Raw genomic sequence first — 23234 nt, forward strand, 5'->3', positions numbered from 1 at the left:
ACTTGGGTGTAATTTCTGTAGAATGTTTGGGCAAATAGTGATATCTTTGCTGTACTGGGTATGAATACATTGTAGGCCGTTCTTATTTGTCATCGCCTCCAAAATCCACATCTTTGGTCTTATTTTTTGTATTTAAAAAAAGAAGGCTTATTTGTCTCCTTAAAACTAACATTTAGAATACTGGGCTTTTTTCTTTTTCTTTTTTTGCCTTTTGTTTTTGTGAACAATTTAAAGATCATGCATCACCTGCAGTACCTAATGAAAAAATGGAATTTTGATTAATTTTGATTTTCCTGATGGATTGTATCATGTTGCTATTACCCAGGCTTTCCTGAGTGAGCTGTATGTGTACCTAATGGACCAGATGCACATTGGGCTGAGCAAGGTTTTATCTCTGGAGGATAAGACACCTGTTCCAGAACCTCTGGCAACAGATGCACAGCTCAAACATTTTGCCCGTGAAGCAGAGGTCAATGAAAACTTTGAATTGGCTGCTAAATATTACCAAGAGGTGAGTTGAAACTTTAAAGTAAAGCCAAACAAAATTGATGAAGTTAGTAGACTGGTGGGACAAATCCTGAATGTGGGGAAATTAGTTGTTTTCTTTCAAATTCAAATTGAATAATATTAATAAATAAATAATTATAAATAAATAAGAACTTTGGCATTGGTTTCGTAAGTGGGAGAAATTGAAAATTGACCCCAGGAAACACCGTAATACCTATGATCTTATGGTCAAAAATTACCCACACTGTGGATGTGGCATTTCCTACCACACGAAAAAAAAAAGTACAGTCTATTTTTTAAGAGGTAGGAGCAACTGTTATTTGATGTTTTGTTTTGTGGCTTTAGGGACGCCTTTTCACCGCACCCTTTTCCTCCCTGTTAGAATTACCATCATGATTTATATAAAGGGCAAAGTAGTTTGGTATTTTAAATCTGATCACTTTGGAGAATTGGTATATAGTTTCGCTTACCAATAGTGTTTCAAGGTTTCAGGTGTCTGTCATCTCATCAACCCAGGCCTCTTCAAACAACTCTAGTGGGTGCAGGCCTTTAGGCTGTGAGGGGTTTGGTGTTATTTTACTTCATTTCCCATTTAAGTACAAAATTTCATCATTTAGGTAATGACACCAGATACAAAGTCACAGACTGTTATCCCAGATAATGTAAAATTACATGTATCAGACCTTTTTTTTCTATTGCGGGAAATGAGAAATTATGGTTGACCAACCTTCTGCAAGACAGTCATGAAACATGTACATTCAATTTGAAACAATTTGAAACCATCATTTTTGCCACTTTGATGTAAACAGTTATAAGTATGGTATTAATGGCCTTAATTTCTAAACTTGATTATAGTTACTGTAATTATAGTTACTGTATACATATACATTACTGCTGTAACCACACAAATTTTTGCATTTTTTTTGTATTAGTATATAGCACTTTATTTAAAGCCCTTGATTGTTCAAAAATTACTTCTTTTCCAATAATGAAAATAATAATAATTTGTCTGTCAAGTACAATTGTACCTAATGTCTATTATTTTGATGATTGGACAACACAAACACGCTTTTAGTATACTTAATTGGAATCAAAGTGTCCATTTACATTGTTTGTGGAGATTAGAATTGCATTTGCCTGGGCATGAAATGTCTGCATGGACTCTTCTTATCTGTATGCAGTGCATTGTGACTGGGATTTTAACATGTTAAGTTTAACATAGGGAAAGTAGAATCCAAAACAGAAAAAAAATTACTTGCAGCATATTTCATTCAAAGAATTTGCTGTGACTGTGAGAATTTATTAAACCTGAGGGAAAAATTTTAAGTCATTTTGACATATTTTGATATTTTCCTTCATACTTTGAAAGCCTTCACATCTCTAAGGAAATTTATATAATTGTCCCTATTTATCTGATGATAGATGAACATAAGAAAAGTGTACATGAAATCCTTAATTCTCTTAATCCTTAATCCTATCAAGATTTTGTGTTAAAAAAACAGCAAATGTGCTTAATAAAAAAATGAAATTAAAAAAAAAGAAAAAAAAGCATGCAGGCTGTTTGTAGTAGTCTAGTAAGAACAAATTCTGTAAATGATGCAAATTTAATGTTTTTCCAGAGAATTGCAAGAAACAAGGCTGACCCAGAAGCCTGGTTTGACTACGGCACATTCTGTCTTTATATATCTGATATCCCCAAAGCAGAGGAATGCTTCAAGGAATGCATTGCCATCAACCAGAGACATTTCAATGGGTGAGCATGGTGGACTTGTACTGCATACAGTTGACCTAATTGTAAAAACATTGTAAAAAACCTAAATTTTATGTAAATACCAACCACATGATTTTGATAGCAGATCAACAAAGAGTTACATCTTGTATCATATCAATACAAATAGCATTTTGTTTCAAAAGTGATGATATGAAACTTAGGAAGATTTGCACACCTTTTTCTGTTAAGTAAAGCACCAAGAATGCCCATATAAAAATCAATACCACAAATTACATTCTACATCTGTGCTTGAATAAGGCATTTTCAGCTTTAGTTCAGTTCAACTTTTTACAATAGTTCCCTGATAATTGAATAACCATCCACTCACGTATTGTATCCCTTATTTTCATCATACTTTTTTTTTCCAAAATTTTCAGCCTTATCTTGTATGGTGTAGTGTGCGCAATGGAAGAAAGAAATGATGCAGCAGAGACCTTCTTTGAGACAGCCACAAGAATTGATCCACACAGCACTTTAGCTTGGACCATGTTAGGTAGGGGAATAGGTTAATGCCATATGCTTGGCAGACAGTGTGTTAGTTGAGACTTATTAGCCCTTTGAAAGGATGTGTTTATTATTATAATTATTATTATTTCTGATTGTATGTTAAATTGTGCATCTCTGTATAATAATAAAAAAATTGTACATAAAAAGATAATCAGTTTGACATATGGAATCATAGTGGATTGAAGGTTGAGTTCTTACAGTTAAACAGTCACACCCAATACAACATTGCATACTTAACTCTCTTAAAAATAATATATTGCAGGATAAGTGTGGACCTTTTACAATAGCAGTGTAATATAAGTAAGATGTTTTTTACACTTACAGGCTTGTTTTATGATGGTATTGGCAATGACATTCAAGCTGAGATGGCTTTCCTTGAGGCACAGAAACAAAATGTTTACAATGCCAAGCAGGAACTGCTTGCATCCCAGCCACCTGTCAAGGAGAGAGAAGAGGCAGGAGATCACTTTGACACCTCTCCATCAAAAGGTGCTAAACATAATTTTGATTTATTATTGATGTATATGGTACAGACATGCTGATCGATACCTTTGGTCCTACCAATCAGGAAAGTTTTCTAGAACTGGTGGAAATCTGTAAAGTTGGCCAAGAGACCACCAACAATTTAGAGAGTTGCCATTTTGAATTTGTACTTTGTCTGGCAAAAGGCCTTTGTCCTGGCCTAATTTTTCATACATGTAACTGCATGTTTTTCCGAATGTCCATCTGCTTTTAAAGTTTTCAGCATGTCTGTTAGTTACTTGTTAGTAGGAGGGTGTGGATGGGTACAAAAGGTTTTGAAGAACAATAACTTTGCTTGTTTAGTATTCCTACAGTACTTTCCAATCTTTGCCCCCCCTCCCCTTCTCCTTATTAGGTAATGCTGTAATATTTTATCCTTATTAAGCATTTTTTTCTGGTTTACTGTATATCTTCTTGAAAAATATCAGTAAATGCTGTAAAGTATAAGATGGCCTTATCTTATGTGAAATTAGCATGTGTGTGAACAATTTAACTAAAATCTGATTGTTGAATAAATCTTAAATGTGGTGTAGTCTGCTGTGGGAGCTTTTTTTGAAGGTAGATATAATGCTAGTAATTCAATTCTTGTAGCATCATATTTTTTGCAAGTTTTATAATCCACTCAGTTTGCGTGCATTGAAGTCATCAAGCAGTATGGCCTTGAGATTCTGAATAACAAATTTGTGTAATTTGGCAGGTGTTTTATTATAATCTTGTTATTATCTTATTATTTTTTTAAGGAAATTAGGAACCATTTCACAATTTTCAATCATCATGTTCATTTATTGTTATTTTGAGGAAAGCAAATTGTTTCATGACACAAAACAATGTTAGAAATTGTTTCATACTCATTTTGATCAGGAAATCTAGCAAACATGCAAAGGTGAAAGAAAATTGACTTTACATTTTTGCACCAGTAGTTTGTGGCTTTTTATTCATGTGTTTATTCATATAATCACTAATGGATGCATCTCTAACCCGTATGTCATGAAATAATGTAATAAAAAAACAGACAGACAGATGGACAGATAAAATATGAAAGGTCAATTATACACATAATGAATGAAATATGTAACTTACTCAAAGGACCTCTGACCCAGAGCCAAACTTTTCCAGGAATAGTTAAGACTATTTTGGATTTTCTGCAACATATAGTTAAGGTTTAATTTAGAATTGCCCCATTTATATTTCAGAGACCACCAGGCCAGAGAGTCCAGGTAAAACTCTACCTGAAATCAAGCAGACGCCAGCCACTCCAGCTGCACCATCTACGTCCAAAACACAAGCACCTGCCAGCAGAAAAATGTCACTTGGAAAGAAGCCAGGTGGGACTTAAAGTTGAGGCAAAATGGAAAACCGAAAAAATTAAAAATCACCTGTTTAATTATTAAATATGTAGTTATCAGCAATATTTGTACAAGTATTATTTTATTATTTTATCCAGTTTTATTTCGGCTAATATTTTTTATCAGCCTTAAACTTAGTATGATGCATTTTATGGTTATCCATACTGCATAGTTTATTTGGTATTCTATAAAGTTGACTGTAAGTGTGTGACATTGAAGAAATAATGGCCTGTTTTTATCTCAACAATGTTGATTAAAGAGAATTGTCTTTATGGATATACAATGTAAGAATATGGTTGCTGGAAACTTAAATGATCAAACCTCACACAAACACTATTTTACAAACAATTTATTTATTTATTTATTTATTTATTTATTTATTTATTTATTTATTTACAAAAAAGACAAATGAAAGACAAGCTTTTGTTGGCTGGCTTACAACTTGGAATAAGAACTTGGAATAGCATAGTTATTCACATTTTGATGAAATACATGTAGTATCAAAACATTAATGTCTGATATACTTATATACTTGTATCAACTGTTCTAGTGGGGCCAGGATCCATGGGGAGCCGTACCAGCAGCAAGGACAATGTGAACTCCAATCACCCAGGCAGTCGACCCAGCAGTCGCCATGCTCGTAGTCCAGTCCCCACCCCCCTTCAGACAGAGGAGGAGCCCCCGCGTGTACCGACCCCAGTCCCCAAGAGCAGTATTTACATGAATGCTGTGGAGTGGTTGTTGGAGGCAAAGGCTGCGGTGGTGAGTGGCTGGATCTGTATGTCACAATAAATTAAATTGAGGTTATTGCAATAACTATACATTATGACACAATGCTGGTACAACACAATGGCTAGGATAGATCTGATAATTTAAATAGAACTTAGCACAAGATTATGTTGTCTTTATACCTAAATAGGGGGTTCAAATCCATGGCCTCTGTACAGAGATTTTTTTCACTCTCCCACCCTTGCTTATTTATTTATTTATTTATAAGTTTATTTATAAGTTTATTGTTTTTTTTGCTTTTGCATATTTATTTATTTATTTTTTCATTGTATATGTTAAAAGTACCATTCATAAAAATATCTGACATTAAGAACTAGTCAATTTTACCATAGGTTATAGCTTGGCAAAATCTGCAAGTTGAAACATTGTTTTAGTTTGTTAAGAGCCCTTTTGTTCATATATTGCTATATGTGCACTATTATCTCTCTCTCTTTGGTGTGAAATATGTCCAAATGAAATGTCTAACTTTAGTTCACTGAGAGAGGTCTCAGCCATAGATGATTGCTCCCCATCTTGAGGGGTTAGAAACTGAATAACAGATGGTTATCCTATAACTTCAGTTCACTGAGAGAGCCCTTGCTCATGAGTTGCTGTCCCCGTCAGGAGGTCCCAGTGCTGACTACCACATCACCCTGGCCAGGCTGCACATACACAAGAAGGAGTTTCCAGGGGCAAGACTGGCCCTCAATGAAGCTTTACAAATAGACCATGAGGTGAGAAAGAGTTGAAATAACTGAGAGATTGAGTGGGTGAATTAGCGAGCAAGTGAGCTCGAGTGTGAATTAAGCATACAAATATTATTAGATTGCGTAGATTATTATTATTTATGTAATTACTTTGTTATAAGACTTCTATATGGTATGTTACAGGGGGGGTGCAACACCTGGATCATCTGATTCTCATGGCATTGTTACAGGAACACACAATAATAAATGTTTAAAATAAGTGCTACCTTTGCTGTCTGTTTTTCTTTGGTATCTGGCATGAGAATAATTTGGCATTTTCATAGCAATTATATTTTGCATCCCCCATACATACTGTTTGGAAGTATCAGGTGTCACAGGGCCTTATCTTGTTAGCTCGAGGGCATGCTTTTTTCTCTAGTAAATTGCCATAACCTGTCAGAATTAAACATGTGGAAAAAATGAATTATTATCTTATCTTGCCCTCCCTTTTGATTAGTTTTCAACTCGAGTGTGTTATGCAGCTGGACAAGTCTTTCTTTTCTGTCAGAGCTTTGTATTTGTGCTTTATATTTATGGAAAAAAAAGTAGAATTGGATCAAAAGTAATTTCTTTGTCTTCATGGAGATAGTGATTTATGTTGATATCAACAGACTGCTCACAGAACATGTTGGCAGATGCAGACTTTTATTTTCCTTGGCTAATTATTTTAATTGTCCAGTGATATGGCCACAAAGGACAGCAGCACTGTTGAAAGCTGACGGTGCTGCTTATAGAATGATTTACTTAGGAATTATTTCACTCCTCGTTCCATTTTGTATAGGTTGAATTGTACGAGTTTGTAAGAATGGAAAAAAGATATTAAGATTGAGTTTGATTTCACTTCAAAATGGATAGAAAACAGTATGAGAAGGTGACATAGGCACAATATATACTCAGCCTGACTATAAAACAATCTGAAAAACCATACTAAAGCAAAAATGTTTGATTGATTTAGTTAGTTAGTTTGCTTTGTAGTACATATTTATGTGATATTTTGATTTGTTACCTGTTTGATAGATAAACATCATAATCATTGTGACTTGTTGTCATGTTAAATAAAAGTAATTCTTTTGACTTTTTTCTAGAACCCTGATGCATGGGCATTCCTTGGTCACCTGAACTACCTGTCAGGCAACCTGCAGGAGGCTAAGGGCTGCTATGAGAGAACCCTCTCCTTCATTGGGGATCCCTCAGAGAGCCACTCCATATACCTAAGACTGGCTTCTATTTACCTGGAGGAGGGACAGGTGAGGGGGAGGGGAAATATAAAACTTGGAATTGATTTAAATAGAGCAAGAGTGAATGAATCAAGACTAAAAAATAAAAATAAAATAACATGATGAATAATGATTATAGGTGATAATTTTGAATGAAATATGAAAGAGACTGAAGGGAGCGATTTAACAATTTAAAAAAATTCAAATGAATCGTTATGTTGTAACTCTTTCATTTTACCTTAGTCAATTAGTCTACTTAGTCTTTAAGTTTGATAGTCAAAAAGTTTTAAGTATTTGCCAATTAATATATTTCAGTTCCTTGAAGCCAAGAAGACATTCCTGATGGCCTGCAAGAAGTCTGCCTCCTGTGTGTCTTGGCTGGGAGTGGGAATTGCTTGTTATAGGGTAGGGATTTATCATTTTTTGTCTTTTTTGTCTATGAGTCTCTTAAGGCTATCACGTCATGTTTTTTTTAAAGGTTATGAGACTTTTCAGAAAGTGGCTTTGTTAACTATTGTACATAGAGCTCTTATTTAAACCAGGTGAAGTCCAAATGGATGTAGAAAAAAGTCTTTTCAAAAGTTTTAAAAGGAAAAAGTTTGAGACATAGGGATGGAAAAAAAATGCTAAAACAATCAATTCCAACATGTGCAGGTAATTGAAAAGAATACCAAGTCAACTGTTGGAGTGCAAATATGTTGTCTGCTTTATGTATGATTTAAATGTTGCTCTCATCTTTTTAAACCTATTTACTTTTTCTTCATATTTTCAAAGTATTTGTTTATTTATTTCTACAGCTAGGTGAATTGTCAGAAAGTGAAGATGCGTTATCAGAAGCTAATATCTTGAATAACACAGACCCTGAGGTTTGGGCATACTTGTCTTTAGTCTGTCTGAAAACAGAGCGTCAGTTGGAGGCGGAACAGGCATACAAATATGCTTTGAAGGTGAGATAAATGGTTTATTGCCCTGTAAACATAATATTGGCTATCAGCATTGTTATATAGTTTGATAAATGGTTGGGCTGTTTTCATAAATTATATGAGAAAATTAAAATTTAAGCATGCTTTTGGTCAATTGCATTTTTCTTTTTTTCATGTTTGCACTTTGATATGTTTCTTATATGTATTTGTATTGTCTAGTATGAAACTGTCTAAAATTCAGTATAACTAGGGCAGCATCTCTTTACACTCCTGAGCAGACATACATATATAGTAGAAAATAGGCATGACAAACAGACAAATTTACATTTTCTACAGTGTACCAGAAAAAATTAATAATATATCTATTGTACACAACAGATATGCCATGGTTTCACCATAAAACATTACTTAAATTATTGTGATTGCAATTTGCCTTTATGGCTGAATATTCAGTCTTTCAGAGTGTTGATAAAGATAAAAAAGACAAAGAAAGGTTGTTATGGCACTTAATTTTCATTTATATGATAACTTGCTGGGCTATAAAGTAATATATAATTCTAACCACATATGCAGTGTCTTTCTTAAGTACTTAAATCTTTTTCACCCATCAATTATATAGTTGTCATGACATTACTGTAAAAGGACATTCCAAAAATGCAGTAACATGGTCACTATGACTTAAATAGTTAAAGTTAAGGTTGTATCCAAAGTTTTAATCTAGCATGTCTGTCATAAATTATGCCACGGAAATGGGATTCTCACTGGTTGTTAAGTATTTTTGTTGCTGCGGGCATTTTGTGTCTTGTGATCTTTGTACCTTTCAAGATTCACATATATACATACAACAATAAAAAGAACTGGCAGTGCCATATCTCACATAATTTCATTGAAATTGGGATTTAACTTTATGGATGGATACAAAGGGTGCTATGCATGAAAAAACTAGAAAAGTTCTCAGAGAGCACAGGCCTCTGCCAAAGCATTCTCATTATTTAATTAATCAATGGATGACCACCAAAAATATATTTATTCTTAGATAGCCCATTTCTGACCTAGCCTGAAATTTTATCAAACTTTGTTTATAACTTTTTGAGTTAGGCTGTTAACTAACAAACCAACAAACTAAGGCAAAAACATAAACACTTTGGTGGAGGTGAAATGCAATAAATTTCACTCCATTGTACTCCATAGACTACTTAAAGTAAATGCTAAGTAAGTCTGCTAGATGAAAGAAAGAGGAAAGTTACTAAAAGGATATTTCAAGCTAAAAGCTCAAATTGCTTGCACGACTTTTTCCAGAGATCAGTTAAAAATATCACAGCAATTTTACACACACACACACACACACACACACACACACACAAACATTTATCACCAAAAGTATTCAGAAATTGATTGTTACTTGTAATTTATAGCACCTTTTGCTTTTAGGTGATATTTCACATCTCAGTATGAACAAAATTTGTCAGTGTGATTCTACTGAAATGCATGTGAAATATTGTCGTTTCAGTTGCATCTGCAAGATGAAGACTTGCTGAATGAACTTCACCAGGTACAACAAGAAGTTGGGTTTGGAAACCCAGAATTATAAGCGATTTATCAAAAGACTGTGTATATGGACATCTTACTATTTTTTCAAAGTATTTGATGCACCTCATGTAATCCGTCCTTATATGAAAATCATTTTAGAAGAACTGATGTCATTAAAACTACAACTTACTTCGAAGCCGTCCATGTTTAAAGTTTCATACTGAAGGGGTTCCATTATGATACAGGCATCAATTTGATGTTGTTGATAGTTGTGAAATCAATTTTATTGAACAATATGAAGACAAACAACCATTCTGTGATACTTTTATATATTTGTCAAGCCTTGTTTGAATCATTTATTACATGTTTTGTTAGTACAAAAAAAAGTTATATAAAACATTTAAATACTACTTTCAGTTTTCTAACCTGTTGACAATTTGGAGTTGGAATTTGTTGTATTGTACATGTTAGCATGTATTTGTAAATATATAGGAATAAAATATGATTGTCTATTTGGTATGTTTTTAAAATGTTGTTATTAGGGTGCATGTTTAACAGTGTTATGAAAATGAAAAAGCTAATAAAATGGTTAAGATCAATAATGACACTTACAACATGATATATATTATCTATCAGTATGTATCTAAAAGCAAAATTTCTAAGGTCTAAAATTTACGTCAAAATTTACAAAACAATCTATGCGTGCAGGTACAACTCAATTTCTACTGTGACAACAATGACTTTATCCTTACAAAATTTCCTAAGATACTTATAAAATGCTGAATCATAAATGCCTTTCACAGTGGGAGATGATCTTGTACCCTTGGATCTACTTCTCCTTGTAAAGGTTGATCTTAATTCTTTATGTCACCTATGTATTATGTAGATCTAAAGTAAAATGAATATTTGAAAAATTACATTACACAGAAATTCACTAATTTACAAAATAAAGTTACCTATATGTCTTGGGAACAAGCAAATAATTGATTTGTATATTTCTGCAACCGAAGAAAAATTTATACCACTGACTGGAATAAAAATGGTTACAGAGTTTGTGTCACACTTTCAAGTCACTGCCAAATGAAAACTTGCCTGTCTTATGCTTCCTAATCTGTAACTCTCTTTGCTTTATCAACCCAACCAAAAAGATGTCCGTCTCAGCTCTCAAGTTCTCAAGTCACACAGCAGAGAAGAAGTCCCCATTTGTTTACTTGCCAGTGTCTCCTCCGGCTTGTAGGCCTCCAGTGTAACATCTACAACTGGGGGCATTGCTACAATCCTGCAGCCGTTGCATGTATGTGTAATTATCAGCTGGGTTCATCTGCTCCATATTTTCTGGCTGTGAAAACTGGTCCTGGGAACTGATGTGACATTTGCTGTAAATCTCGTTTCTGCCAATATTAACATCCACAGAGCGGCATGCTGGGTCGTAGCAGAGACCTCCCTCTCGACGGCCACATTCGGATTCCCTGCACACTCTTTCGCAGTCTGCGATGGTGAAGTTTGCACTGATGTGGAAGGCTTGTATTCTGTAGTCGTTGTAGTCCCTGAGTTTGACATGTCTTGTATAGACGAATGAGTCCGTCCATGGGCAGTCAGGTATAACTGGAATTCATGTTTGGGCACATATTATAAATATTGCTTTTTGTCTTTGCATAATGTATTAATATAGTGCAATACTGGTGCATTGAGAAGGCAGAGAGGAAAAAAAAACAAACAAAAAGCATTTTGGATCTCCTCCACAAATCATCCACCTGTGTTGTAAGATACCAATATTTGGGATGCCTAATTGCCCTTCTTTTTACAGCCTTGTTGGGAACAGATATTATTACATAGAACACTTTTGGTTTTCAAAGTTTCTCAAATGTTTTCATTTTGAATGGGAAACTTTTTAAATTTAAAATTACTGTGACTTACCATTTACAGTGCAAAATCTCCCATCTCCAGTGAAACCATTCTTGCACGTGCACACATAGGAGCCCTTTGTGTTCTCGCATGTTGCATCAAGACTACAGTCATGCAGACCTGTAGAGCACTCATTCAGGTCTAGACACATGCGTCCATCGCCAAAATATCCGGGTTTACATACACAGGTGTAACTCCCATCAGTGTTGACACAATTTGCATTTCTATCGCACTGTGACTCACCACTGGTACACTCATTTTTATCTGGAAGAACAAATATAGAGAAATTTACTTGTAAAATAATATTCTATTCCTCAACTCAAATTAATGTTTCAGTGTGCTATGTATTACTAACTCCTCTGTCCTCTGTCATCAGATGTGAAGAAACTAGAAAGCCAAAATTGAAACCAATGGCAGAGACTCTCCTCTGTTTCAAAGAATAGGAATTTTCAGTACCATAAGGATATACTGCATGGATTTTACTGCGAGCATGTACAAATACCCTGAAACTCAGGAAGACATTGTCCTACCTTGACAATTTTTTCCATCCCCTGTGTATCCAGGGCGGCAGATACAGCCATATGAGCCCAGGGTGTCCACGCAGTCAGCCTGGCTGTGGCACTGGGCAGCACCTGTAGCACACTCGTTGATGTCTGGAATGAATAAATGAATTTAAATGAATAAATGAACAATTTTTCAACCTTGCACAGTTGTGCAGACAAAGAAATAAATAAAATGATGACAAGATGAAAAATGGATAGCTGAATACACAATTATGTTTTCAAAAGGAAAAGAAAAAGAAAAATATTTAAAAACAAAACAATAAAAAAAAAATAACAAAAAGAGGTTACGCTAAAGAAATGACTTGTGACAGTGTCATGAATAAGATTGGCATCACTCTTGACCAGCACTTTTAAAATAAAAAACCCAAAACCACAAGATTTAATGTTATGGCACAGTGTACCCTTTTCCATTTTGTTTTGTTTTTAAAATAGCATTTTGTATCATCTTTTGCAGCAATACTTCAACAGTACCTGATATTATCATTCAGTATAGTAGTCGGTGAATTCCCATTTAATTCTATACCTTGATTGCAATTATTTCCTGTCCAGCCAGGTTCACATGTACAAAAGTATCCTCCCTGGGTTTCTGTACAAGTTCCATGAGTGCAGGGATTGGGGTTGCATGGGTCTGAGGATGTCTCTAAAAAAATGTTAACATTCCCAATAGAAGTAATGTTGTTATAATTTTAAAATGCATCAGTTCCAACCGAACATGTACAAATATCATTTCTTATCTTTATCTTAATCAGATAAAGAAAAATTCTGAGCATTAATAAAATATTGTCAGTATCCTATGCGATTAATACATACATTATTAATACATAATAATTATTTATAGGCAGTTTAGACTAGCCTAGGGGAAATTGTTGAAATCTAACAAAGAACTTATGATTTTTTTCTCTATAGTTTTGGATGGAGTATACCTTGTTGATTAAGGGGAAAATGTTGAAATTCCCAGTAAAAAGTAACATTTTGCTTTATGAAGACTTTTGCCATTAAGAATAATAGGTCTACAATAATACTAATAAAAAGTGTATTTATGTTTTTGGTTAGCTAAATCACGTTCTTGTATGTTTTCAAAACATCTAAGAAACACTTACGTTGACAATTAAATCCATCCCCAACATAACCAGATCTACACGTACAGGAGTAGGAGCCCTGGGTGTTGCTGCACAATGCGTTGCTATGGCAATCATGACCGCCCGTGCTACACTCATTCACGTCTACAAATGCATTTACTAGCATATCAAATTTCAATGATTTTGTGAAAAAAGGAAAAGAAGGCAAAATAAGTGAGCACTTGAATGCATAGAAAAAAATATCCTGGATGAAATAAAATAATATTTTTGTTTCGTTTGTGTTGATCGAGCAAAGTGGCAGTTTATCCTTGAAAGGTAGGCCTATACCAGGGGCGGATCCAGGATTATTTGAAGGGGGGGTCCGCGCATGCGAAGCCGACCCCCCCCCCCCCCCCAAAAAAAAAAAAAAAAAAATTCTTTGACACCCCCCCTCTAAATCCGCCACTGTATACTAATATTTCCCATAATAGACCTGTATTTAGTCTGTGGTTGAGCACGCGCAGGCCCTTACCGCTGCAAAAGTTGAAACCGTCTCCTGTAAAACCACTGGGGCATGCGCAGGTGTAGCTGCCAGGGAGGTTACTACATATCGCGCCAGAGGCACACCTATTGCCGTCTTCACACTCGTTAATGTCTGAAGTTTGGGAAAAAATAGATAACTAAGCGAATTGAACAATACCATTCTGCAACGTCAAAACAGAATTCCATCAAAATCAGAATTAGGCTATCAAAGCTGTCATATTTTCAGCATATTGATTTCTTATTACTTAATGAATAAGTTATACATAAACAATATTTGAAATAATTGCAATATGGGCTAAACTTATCTCTTTTTAAATAGAATTGTTATATAAAATTCCAACGAATGACCTGGTTGCAATTCTTCAGTATTCTTCAGTATTCCTTACTTTTTAAAAGATCTTTTAAGTTGTATTAGAAAACTTACCCGTGCACTGGAAACCGTTGCCTTGGAATCCTGCATTACATAGACAGAAATAAAAGCCGGGTTGGTTAATACATCTGGCGTTGACATGACAACTGTGCTTGCCAGTGCGACATTCGTCAACATCTGAAATCAAATTAATTAAACAAAATATTCATCCAGAAAGTTCCTTGAAGGTTCTGCAGATATAAATACCGATTCGAACAGGCCTAGGAATGATAAGATTTTTGATTTTGTTAACTGTAATGTAGTAATTGAAATAATTATGACGATTATCTCAAGTCTAAAACTAGCAGGGTATGATGTTTGATAAAGTGAGATGGAACCAACATTTAATTCAGCAGAATTGTTGAAAATGGTTAGAACATTAAAATAAAATAAATTATGATATAATGTCTATGTTATCGTTGAGTGGGGTGGAGGGGGCTTTAAACAAGGCCCATGATTTATATAGATCTGCATTCATTTTCAAAAACCTTACCTCTAATTTTGTTTTGTTTATCTATCTATTTATTTATTTATTTATTTTCAATCAATAATTCTCATTGTATCTCTATTACGAGTGTTTATAGAAACTATGAACATGGCTCAAGTTGTGTTTGTGAAGTACACCTAAGTCATAAAACTCGGCTAAGCGTTTAGCGCAATCGAAGAAAAAAATCGACTACATAATGTCATTACATCTAACCGCAATAGTACAATAACAATAGTCTTTACCTCTATCACATCGTTCGCCAGTGTAACCCACATTACAAAGACAACGGAAAGAGCCAGTGGACGCTGCCTCCAGACACCGGCCGTTCTTACAATAGTCAGGGGGACAACTTGTCGCCGTCGTGGGCACAGCAGTCGACAAAGGGGTGGTGCTGGTGAGGGTTGGTCGAGTCGCGGCCGTGGTTACTGCAAAGAAGAAACATACTCAACTTTGCGGGAACACTACGTTATTAGACATGGCAGATGTTATCTTTCCTATCTGTTTTTTTTCCTGGTGATTAATAGTAAACGATGGTAGTGTGTGTGGGAATACTACATTCTTCTGTTTAAAATATGTCACTTTGGTGATTTTTAAGCGTGAAAAAGAAGCGTTAATAAGCGACACCCTGGTTATTGACTAAACATGAAGTCAAAAGATATTAAAATATATGCCACATTAAAAATCACTTCAAAGTCGCATTTCATTATCTGTGCTGCTTTGTTTAAGATATTTAATACACTATCATAACTTTTTTTGGCATTCAAAAGAGCTCATGTTAAACTTTTACTGACGCGTTAGTTTCGCGCCCAAGGCAAATACCGATAAACGAACCCTATCATTTAGGACAACGGTGAACAGTTAATTCCCAGGCGTTCTTGTTGAAATCATTATGTTGTCGATATGCATTTTAAAATAATTTCTAGACAGTGATGTTTTTAAAGAAAATTTATGAAATCGTGAAATGTATTGGAAAAGCAATATGTAATTAAATACGCATATCAAGAATTCATCTAGGATAAAATCGAATACCATGTTGTGAACTTCATATTCTTTAAAAGGAGGGGAACTGTTAACCTTTGACGCAAAATGTACATCATTTTAAGAATCTATTTTATATATTATTTCTCAGAATTTATCACATATTCCTTTTTTACCTTTGACACTATAGGAACACCATTTCAAGAATCTATTTTATATATTATTTCTCAGAATTTATCACATATTCTTATCGATATGAAATTAGACAGGGTCCCAAGATTATACCAATGTGCTACGTGGATTGTACATAAAATGATAAAAAAACACGCTGACTAACTAACAAACAAACAAACAAATAAAAACGACCACCTTACCCGTGCCGCTTTTGATACAGTATTTCCTATCCACCGGTCCGAATACAGAGCAGGGGTTGTGGTCCCCTTTAGAAGCCGTAGTGAAGGCACTGCTGACGGTGGTGCCGGGGGCGCACCACATCCATTGTACGATATCGTTGGGACAGCATTGCCAATACCCACACCTGTTGACGGTATCGGCAATGTACAAGCCCTCTACGCACTCGACGACTGAAATGTTGTGTGAACTTCTACAGAGACATGGCATTGCATTGAAAAATAACTTTTTCGATATACTGATAATGAGTTGTCTTGAGTATTTTAGATTGCTTTTTAGAAATGAATGAAAAAATTAAAAGACATTGATTAAAAAAGTGAGCTAAAGTGAAACACTTACTTGGAGCGCTGTTCACTGACGGAGTTCCCATTTTCAAAGCAAAACCCAAGCTGTTTCCCATGAGCAGAAGTAACAGTCCAACGAAGCAAACGAAATGCATTTTATTAGTAGATTATGATGACGATTTTGATTTTAAGTCCTCCAGAATTTCGAACAGCGCGTTTGTTAAAATTTTGAACTTTTCTCTCTCCCGTAGGTCAGTGTCACTGTGCTTATTTGCTTTTGCGTTTGTCGCTATAAATTGTATTTGCGTCAACCACAATTTCCTCTTCTGTGACCAACTTCAAGCTCTCTGACTTATCCTTTAGGCTAAAATAGTACGCTTTATCTACTTTGTGATCAAGGAATGTCAAAATAATTTATGCCAGAAGTCCGGATGGGTAAGACATGGACGTGTGTGCCACACCCGTTTATTTCATCAGTATAACGTGGGTTTGGGACACGAAAAACGCCTTATCTTTATCTTCACGGCAGCTGCATTCGTTTTCTCACACCGTTATTATAAACTTTGTCATAACAGATTCCTCATTAGCCATTCTATTAAAATACGCAGACGTTTTAACGGAATAGCCTGCGGCAGGACTTGTTGGTTGACCATTCTTCAAAGCCAATAAAATATCAGAAAGATAGTGAATTTAAAGTCTCATTTTCTATAAAAAGCTGGTTTAATTGGGTAATGATTTAGTTAACTACATGATATCTTTCATATAAAGGATAAGGCAGAATTACCGAGGGCCAGAGTTCTTGCATAATCTTCAAAGGTTATGTAATATTTCAACTAGAAAACACGCTATAGTTTTGAAAAAAAAATGACTGAAAATGGTTTAAACATAACGTTTTTATTTTCTCTTTACTGTGAAGCGAATGGAATATCTGAATAAAATAAATAAATAAATAAATAAATAAATAAATAAATAAAAATGTAGATTCTATGATACTCGTTTTATAAAAAGTGAGTTTTTAAAAATAAAATATCACAATTTTTGCCTTTTCTTCAAATTTAGCCCATGATGTCCACTTGATATACCGGAATAACCGGGGGCGCGTTGATTCAACCCTCATAAAAACGAATATTTCATTCAACAAAATAAGCAAGATTGAAATAACTATTTTTAGACAGAAGTGGGGGAATCTGATAATTATCTGCATATTTGATGCTGCCATTTTTAGGTTATTTTCCTCAATTATGGTAAGCGTTGTAATTTATGGTAATCAGTAGGGGAACGAGCTAGCCACAGCCGCCTACTAACACTTGGATGTTTGTTATATAAAATAAAATATAATTACGGCGTGGGTTACTTCCGAAATTTTGAAAGCATTTTTATTAAAATACAGTCTGAGATTAAAATAATTTTTTACCTATCATTTTTTGTTTTTGTGCGTCATTCACATTTGAATGTCGAATTTACGCAAAATATTCTAAGAATTTGGTCGTTACTAGCATGACCTAATAGGTACATTATTCACGGGGAATATATACATTTAAATATTTTTTATCCCTTATGCCTCTTCCCAACTTTACTTGATCTCTTTAACTGTGGAACTGTCAAATATATTGCCATCAATTTTAGAAAAATGCTAACTTAATTGGATTAGTAACAAAACGCGGGCTCTGGGGCAGCAAAATCCATAAACCTATGTTATACAAATTCCGGGAACTGTTTTCAGTTTGGTTGCCGTCTTCTCCCCATTGAAGTTGAAAGAAGAAATAATTAAGTAAGTGATACTAGTAGAAAGAATTCTTATGATTCTCTTTGACTAACACATTGCGGAGTCTGTAAAAAGTAGACTGACTTAACAAAGAATATCGACAAAAAGTTCATAAACACTACCTCAAGGATGGACTATGCCGCTTTTAAACTTTTATTCAAAGGGTTGAATGCACACGTACTGCCTTAAAACAGATGCCTACACATACAGACGGCGCACTAGCTTTTGTAAAGGTGGGAATATCATATAAAGAGTTGAAAAAAGTACTGAGGGATTCTCAGAGCCTGACGACATTATATGTTCAACGATGCAGACCAACAGCAAACGGTTGAGAAACTGGAATTGTGACTGAAATGAATATTGACAACTAGCACAGCTAACACATTTTTTGTTGAGATCCAGACTATTGCAATTGGGAGTCTGGAAGCTCGTGTTGAATGAAAGACATTTGTCGTTCCATTTACTTTTTTTAGATTTGACATTTTTTTCGATTAATCCAGTTAATATTATAACGCTTCCCTGATCGTATTACTATCAAGCAGCAGCCAACTCAAAATTACAGATTCCCACAGCAGGTTTGAACTCGCGTGCCAGCGGGCAAAAACGATTTCTTTCTTTGATTAACAAAAAGACCCAAATTTGGGACCGCAGCTTAGATTAAAAAACTGACACGTAACTGTCAAAATTTTATAAGTGATTTTTTAACCTTCGTCAACGTACTCATGATCTTAATGTCGATTCTTTTGTTAATCTGCAACTTGTCAGCCGCTAAGGGTAATCCTTTTTTTCGTTGATTTGGCTGTGTAAAGTAATTAAGACTCTTTCGGTAGCCTAATTATTTTGATATACTCTTTTATAAACATTCCATTTATTTAAACATTCAGGTTGATATAGCCCAGCTCACCAATTTGCTGTCTTCGCCTCTAATTTGTTCATATTCCGAGTGGTCACATTGTGAAGAAATTCCAGCCAAAATATGCATGGAAAGGTACCGATTACCGCCAGGCTTTTACGGCTGTTTTAAAATTGGCGAAGAAACAGTTATATCATCGGATACGATAGGTAGGCTTAATTTGGAAGGGGTGTTTAGTGTCAGAAACCTTACTGCATCATTTGGCATTACATTGTATAAACCTATTTTCATTGTGACTGATGCGGATTTGCATCTCTTTTTCTTTCCGAAGATTAAGGTGCGAATGGTTTCTTACTGTATTAGTATACACTCCATTGCTAGGCAGTTAATGCATTTAAGATGCCGTAACTACCTCTCTGCTTTTGATACATTTTATGGAGTGCTTGTTCACATCTGCAAAGCCAAAAGGGCTACTTATTCTTAAATTGCTATTCATGTGTAAATCTGAAGTGGTGATCATCATAAGAGTTCCTTTTCATATTTTTCGTACAATATTTATTTGCCCATGCAAACATCTTGTTCTATATTTTTGCTTTTTTTAATCAGTTCTGTTGAGTACATATAATAAGTGACGAACGTTTATGACTGAAAATAATTAAACATACCTACGTGGTATTTGTTTTAGTATTGATTCTTTCACTTATAAAACCATCGATCATAAGACTCGATGTTTACAGGCCAATACCGTTTCCTATATAATTCATGCACGTCAATCAATATCACGGGTGATTATTGTATTCAATACCATTTTCGTAGCAGAGGGACACTTTTGTTACAAAACGTATAATGATACCAGCATTCGTAAAAGGGAAGCAACGTTTTCACTGAGCTTGAAAACTACTCGTGGCACAACCAACTCAAAAGGAATTGATAATAAATAAGATCTTGACCAAGAGTCTCCTTGAGGCAGAGGACGCAAACAGGAACAAATGTCGACCGCCATGCTGTCGTCTGGTTGCTGAGGAAGGACATCGAAATTTTCGAATGTTCGGATAGGGCAGAGAGACCATGTTTATTACAGTGTTATACGGAGGTGAGGATAGATTCGCCGTCTTTTTTGTTGTTGAAACTTTTGATTGGATCGGGAAAATTTCTTGAATTTCTAAACTTCGGTAGTACCCCCCCCCCCTCTATATCGTTGCGAGGATAGTATAGGCTACTGTGCCACCTTGAACTGAGAGTAAGTTGGATACTAAAAGATAAAGGGAAGGAGAGCGTAACTTAAAAGACACCACGAAGTGCCGAGTCCACTCTGGCTATGTGACAATCGAAAATTTATCCCGCAATCGATAAGTTTATTAATCTAATGAGAACCTGACACAATTTCGATCGCTACAGGGCCACAGGTTTGCAGTGTTCACTGTTCGGTGCACTGTTCTAAAAACATGAATAAGGGAGTCACTAACAATTGTAATACACTTAAGAAGCAACAGACATAGGTCTATATGTATACCTATAGCATTAGTTCATGCAAGTTTAAGATGTAGCAGTGACTTGACCATTGATTTATACACATGAATAATTAACCTGTGCGACACGTCTAAGGCGAAAATGACATGAGAGATTGATTTTCCTTATGCTTTGAAGTCGGCCACTAACAATTGATGTTACGCTGTAATCTAGGTACACTTGTATTAACTTATTCGTATTTTTAATATTCAGATAACAGACAGCAAATTTTCAACCCAAACTGCTTGGTGAAGATTTTGCTACATCACATTAAAGAGAGGTGTCATTTAGACAAAAATGGTATTTCTTTTTTTTTTTTATTTGATGGTATTACTTTTAATATTTATTTCTATTATTTTGTTTTCATCACTCGTGATACCTTGTTAAATAAAGTCAGATTTTAATTTGGTTTTAGGTAAATTTTTTTGAGGAAAATATTTAATATTTATTATCGCGAAACATACACGATAAAAAATTAAGAAAAATGATAGTTGGCAGCTCATCAGTTGTTCTTATTTAAACTGATTTATTTACAAGAATGCTCCGTGATTCTAACCTAGAAAATTTTACGATTACATGAAAAAACGACCTTTTTCAGATGTAGTCGAGTTATCTGACGACCAGGGCGCGGTAAAGAATCTTCACACCAACCTCACAGAATACGGCACTGAATTCCTTAGCGACAGGGAGCAGTTGATACTATTACGAGTGGAAAGTAAGTTATTTAAAACGAAGGCGGTGTAACGAACCTGAAGGTCCGTGTAACAGAAAGTCCGCCCCCCATTTAGTTATAATGGTTTAGGTTAAAACCTAAGGCTTACCTGCACTAATCAATGGGAAGCGGACTTTTTGACCCCATTCCCATACCTAGATCGATCTAGCGGGATCGATCCATCTTCGAGGGGTTTCTCGCTAAATTGCACTCAGCTTAAGCGGCTCTAATATTTGGTATGCCTACTGAAGCTATTAGGGGGTAATTAATCATTATCATTAGCAGCTTCAGTGGGCGTGCCAGAAATCTAAGCCTCTTCAGCTGAATATAATTTAGCTAGAATCTCCTCGGAGATGGGTCGATCTTTTTAGATCGATCTAGGTGTGGCCCCGGGCCCTCCTCTTTCTCTATTCTTCAGCAGGTATCTAATCCAAACTTATAATGACAAGGCTTCTCCTGTGACCCCTCTTCGCATGAGCCTATATCCTGCTTTTGCCTCCCCCCTCCCCCCAAAGTAAAATTCTGAATCCTAAATCCGACATATATATGTATCCACAAAACTTTCTGTCATCTTCAGGACTCGGATATCGTAGTGCCTATATAATCTTTTTTCCTTTGTTGGAATAACTTTCTGATCACAAATTTTCAAGTATATATATATATATATATATATATTCTTTATTTATTTTTCATCTTTTTAAACTCAATTACGTTGTTACACAAGTGCAGAAGTGCAGGCCGGCAAAAAACGACAATGGAAGCTTTATGTTAGTGCCCAACATAAGGATATCGATCTGCCTATAAACAAAAAACTGAGTTTTGTAATTAGTTGTTACTATGACAATAATGATACACTATTTTTACAGAGGACGCTGAGGGTGAAGAGGACAGACCTTTGTATATTCCACTTTTGGACGGTTTGGAAGAGGATGAAGAATTTATAAGTAAGTAAAACCCACCATAGGAAAGTAAAGTTACCCCATTGTGAAGGGGCCTACACACTATTTTGCATTTTCAAGTCCTTATGGGCAATTTATGGAGCAATTAGTAAATATGTATTCAGGTCTGTGAATTAGGTGTACATTGTTCCTCACCAAAAAGGATTTTTTTTCTTTTTTTACAAGGAATAGAAAAGCAACTTAACAATTTGCATCAATAATATTGTTTCTTATTTCAAAATATCAAAAATGAAATCTTGTCATGGAGCCTCAGACCATGACCGTAATTAGCTCTCACAATTTTAGTCTCGAGTGTCAGTTTTAATTCTTTAAAATATGCCATCAACAAGACAGATAAGTTTCTGAGGACGGTTAATTTAATTTTATTTATTTAGTCATTTTCTTTTTGTTATTCCAGGAAAACTGAATCCTAACCCCGAGCCCCCCAGTACAGCCCCAAAGGGCAAACGTCTCTCCAAACACAGGGGGTCAGTGGTGGATACAGATGGATATAAGGGGAAGAAAAATAAACAGCCTGCTAAAAAGACAACTCTTAGAACAAACTCTGCTGGGAAAAGGGGGTCAATCAATTAACTTGAAATGCAATAAAGAATGTTTCTGATTGTTTGAAAAGGAGCATAATCTTTGTATTGATATATATTTTAGATCGATTAGAAACTGCTGATGATAAAGACAAAGAAGGAAGGGTTTATTACCCCAACAACACGCCCCTCACACCCTGAAAGTAGAAAAGAAAAGGTGTGAACTATGGGCCCGTTTCACGAAGCTCTCATAATAAATCCAATCTAGCATCTCACTCTGTGACTTCTTTCCTCACAGTATGTTCGTCTTGCAGTCTGGCATTAACCTTAATGAAGTAGTAATTCCCATGCTGATCCAGTAGGAATTCCACAGTTCCAGCGTTCTCATAACCCACATGTTGAGCCAGTTTTACAGCATCTGCAGTCATCTGGTTACGGAC

At 35.1% G+C, this 23234-nt stretch overlaps 3 protein-coding genes across 8 annotated transcripts in view; 2 read left to right on the forward strand and 1 right to left on the reverse strand.

The window, feature by feature from the left end:
• LOC106171115 (cilia- and flagella-associated protein 70) overlaps nt 1-10356 on the forward strand; it is a 36162-nt gene extending 25806 nt beyond the window's left edge. For all 6 annotated transcript variants that reach the window (XM_087004447.1, XM_013551268.3, XM_013551269.3 and 3 more), the window contains 11 exons: nt 326-511; nt 2127-2260; nt 2656-2771; nt 3110-3274; nt 4501-4632; nt 5204-5415; nt 6003-6155; nt 7253-7414; nt 7700-7789; nt 8182-8331; nt 9818-10356. In XM_087004447.1, coding sequence (XP_086860573.1) covers nt 326-511; nt 2127-2260; nt 2656-2771; nt 3110-3274; nt 4501-4632; nt 5204-5415; nt 6003-6155; nt 7253-7414; nt 7700-7789; nt 8182-8331; nt 9818-9898 — 1581 coding nt within the window. In that variant the 3' untranslated portion in view covers nt 9899-10356. The remainder of the gene's footprint in view (nt 1-325; nt 512-2126; nt 2261-2655; nt 2772-3109; nt 3275-4500; nt 4633-5203; nt 5416-6002; nt 6156-7252; nt 7415-7699; nt 7790-8181; nt 8332-9817) is intronic.
• Nucleotides 10357-10489: 133 nt separating this feature from the next.
• On the reverse strand, nt 10490-17302 carry LOC106171117 (uncharacterized). Its single transcript, XM_013551273.2, has 10 exons — nt 16531-17302; nt 16155-16364; nt 15045-15227; nt 14331-14453; nt 13896-14018; nt 13406-13528; nt 12829-12945; nt 12273-12395; nt 11755-12006; nt 10490-11442 (listed from the first exon to the last, which is right to left on the reverse strand). Exons 1-10 carry the CDS (start codon nt 16628-16630, stop codon nt 11045-11047), a joined length of 1752 nt encoding a protein of 583 aa, XP_013406727.2. The 5' UTR covers nt 16631-17302; the 3' UTR covers nt 10490-11044.
• A 2529-nt stretch (nt 17303-19831) lies between these two features.
• On the forward strand, nt 19832-23107 carry LOC106171041 (uncharacterized protein CXorf65 homolog). Its single transcript, XM_013551130.2, has 5 exons — nt 19832-20186; nt 20816-20902; nt 21201-21317; nt 22181-22258; nt 22671-23107. Exons 1-5 carry the CDS (start codon nt 20162-20164, stop codon nt 22844-22846), a joined length of 483 nt encoding a protein of 160 aa, XP_013406584.2. The 5' UTR covers nt 19832-20161; the 3' UTR covers nt 22847-23107.
• The last annotated feature ends 127 nt before the right edge of the window (nt 23108-23234 follow it).

The sequence above is a fragment of the Lingula anatina genome, chromosome 2, assembly GCF_051362555.1.
Source record: "Lingula anatina isolate TDL-2025a chromosome 2, LinAna3.0, whole genome shotgun sequence".
NCBI classification, from domain to species: Eukaryota; Metazoa; Brachiopoda; class Lingulata; order Lingulida; family Lingulidae; genus Lingula; species Lingula anatina.

Coding starts and splice junctions, on each gene's coding strand:
- LOC106171041 (XM_013551130.2), top strand. CDS start 20,162: ATGTTTATTACAGTGTTATACGGAG. Junction 20,903..21,200: donor GTGTCATTTAGACAAAAATG/GTATTTCTTTTT, acceptor GACCTTTTTCAG/ATGTAGTCGAGTTATCTGAC. Junction 21,318..22,180: donor GATACTATTACGAGTGGAAA/GTAAGTTATTTA, acceptor CTATTTTTACAG/AGGACGCTGAGGGTGAAGAG.
- LOC106171117 (XM_013551273.2), bottom strand. CDS start 16,630: ATGCATTTCGTTTGCTTCGTTGGACTGTTACTTCTGCTCATGGGAAAC. Junction 15,228..16,154: donor CTGTATCAAAAGCGGCACGG/GTAAGGTGGTCG, acceptor TCTTCTTTGCAG/TAACCACGGCCGCGACTCGA. Junction 12,396..12,828: donor AGGAAATAATTGCAATCAAG/GTATAGAATTAA, acceptor TATTCATTCCAG/ACATCAACGAGTGTGCTACA.